Source organism: Egretta garzetta, unplaced genomic scaffold (genome assembly GCF_000687185.1).
Source record: "Egretta garzetta isolate BGI_Z169 unplaced genomic scaffold, ASM68718v1 scaffold51, whole genome shotgun sequence".
Taxonomy (NCBI): Eukaryota; Metazoa; Chordata; class Aves; order Pelecaniformes; family Ardeidae; genus Egretta; species Egretta garzetta.
In genome coordinates this window covers 4,644,658-4,645,599 of record NW_009258549.1, presented here as the reverse complement: position 1 = coordinate 4,645,599, position 942 = coordinate 4,644,658, and the positions used below count along the sequence as shown (strand labels likewise).

Here is a 942-nt window from a genome sequence, read left to right as displayed (position 1 = left end):
GTGTCCCCAGGGATGGGACCCCCTCCCTGGGACCCACCTGGCCCCACTTTGTGAGTCCTGTAACCCCCTTTTCTTGCCCCCTCCCAGCAAACATGGATGTCGCCAACCCCCTGCCCATCCTGGGCTGCCAGGACCCTGCCCTGCCAAAGGGAGATGTTGCCGTGGCCCCGGCCCCGTGCCGACATCTCAACGGAGGCCTGAAGATGCCAGGTCCACCTGGGAAAGCCATGGCAAAGCGGAGGCCGTGCTGCCAGGGCGATGCCGATGGCGACATTGTCCTGCTCTCCGCCGTGTACCCCCGGCACGAGGAGTGCAACCACAGCTTCCCGCTGCCCGCCACTGAGCTGGGGGCCACGGCCCTGGTCACCACCAAAACCACCCAGAACTGCACTGGTGAGGAGAGAGACTGAGGGCGGGGGGAACGGGGCCGGAGCACTCCGGCTGCCCCCTGCGGATGCCCAGAACCTGTCACCCTGGGGTGGGCGAAGCCTTGCTGAGATGTGAGCTGTCTGAGGACCAGGTTTTGCCTCGAGCAAGATCAGCCAGCTACGATGACTGCCCTTTTCCACTCCCCCATTTGTGCTGGGTCCCAGGTTACTCCTGTAAGCGCTGGAGGAAGCCGAAGCGGATCACGCCAAGTTACACCCAGCTGCTGACAGCGGCTGCGGCCATGCTGTCAGGAGGAGGCAGAGGAGACGCGGCTGGCAGGGACAGAGCGTGGCAGGGGCTGCTGTGCCATTTGCGAGGCTGCCATGGCACCAGGTTTGCTGCTGGATGGGCAATTCCTGGGGACACAGGGCTGAAATGGCAGAAAGAGATGGGGGAAAGGAAGATGGAGAGGGAAGCAGGGAGTTACATTAGGAGCAAGTCCCACACCACTGCCATTAGCTCAATTTTTGCTACTGATCTCAATAAAAGCAGGCTTGGGGCCATATGGAGCAA

The 942-nt window shown here is 62.2% G+C and overlaps 1 protein-coding gene across 1 annotated transcript in view; it reads left to right on the top strand.

Moving 5' to 3' along the window:
• The window catches only part of TNFRSF13C (TNF receptor superfamily member 13C), a 2,897-nt gene extending 2,175 nt beyond the window's left edge, over positions 1–722 (top strand). Inside the window, exon 3 of the mRNA XM_035903293.1 lies at positions 88–722. Coding sequence (XP_035759186.1) covers positions 88–410 — 323 coding nt within the window. The 3' untranslated portion in view covers positions 411–722. The remainder of the gene's footprint in view (positions 1–87) is intronic.
• Positions 723–942: the final 220 nt, after the last annotated feature.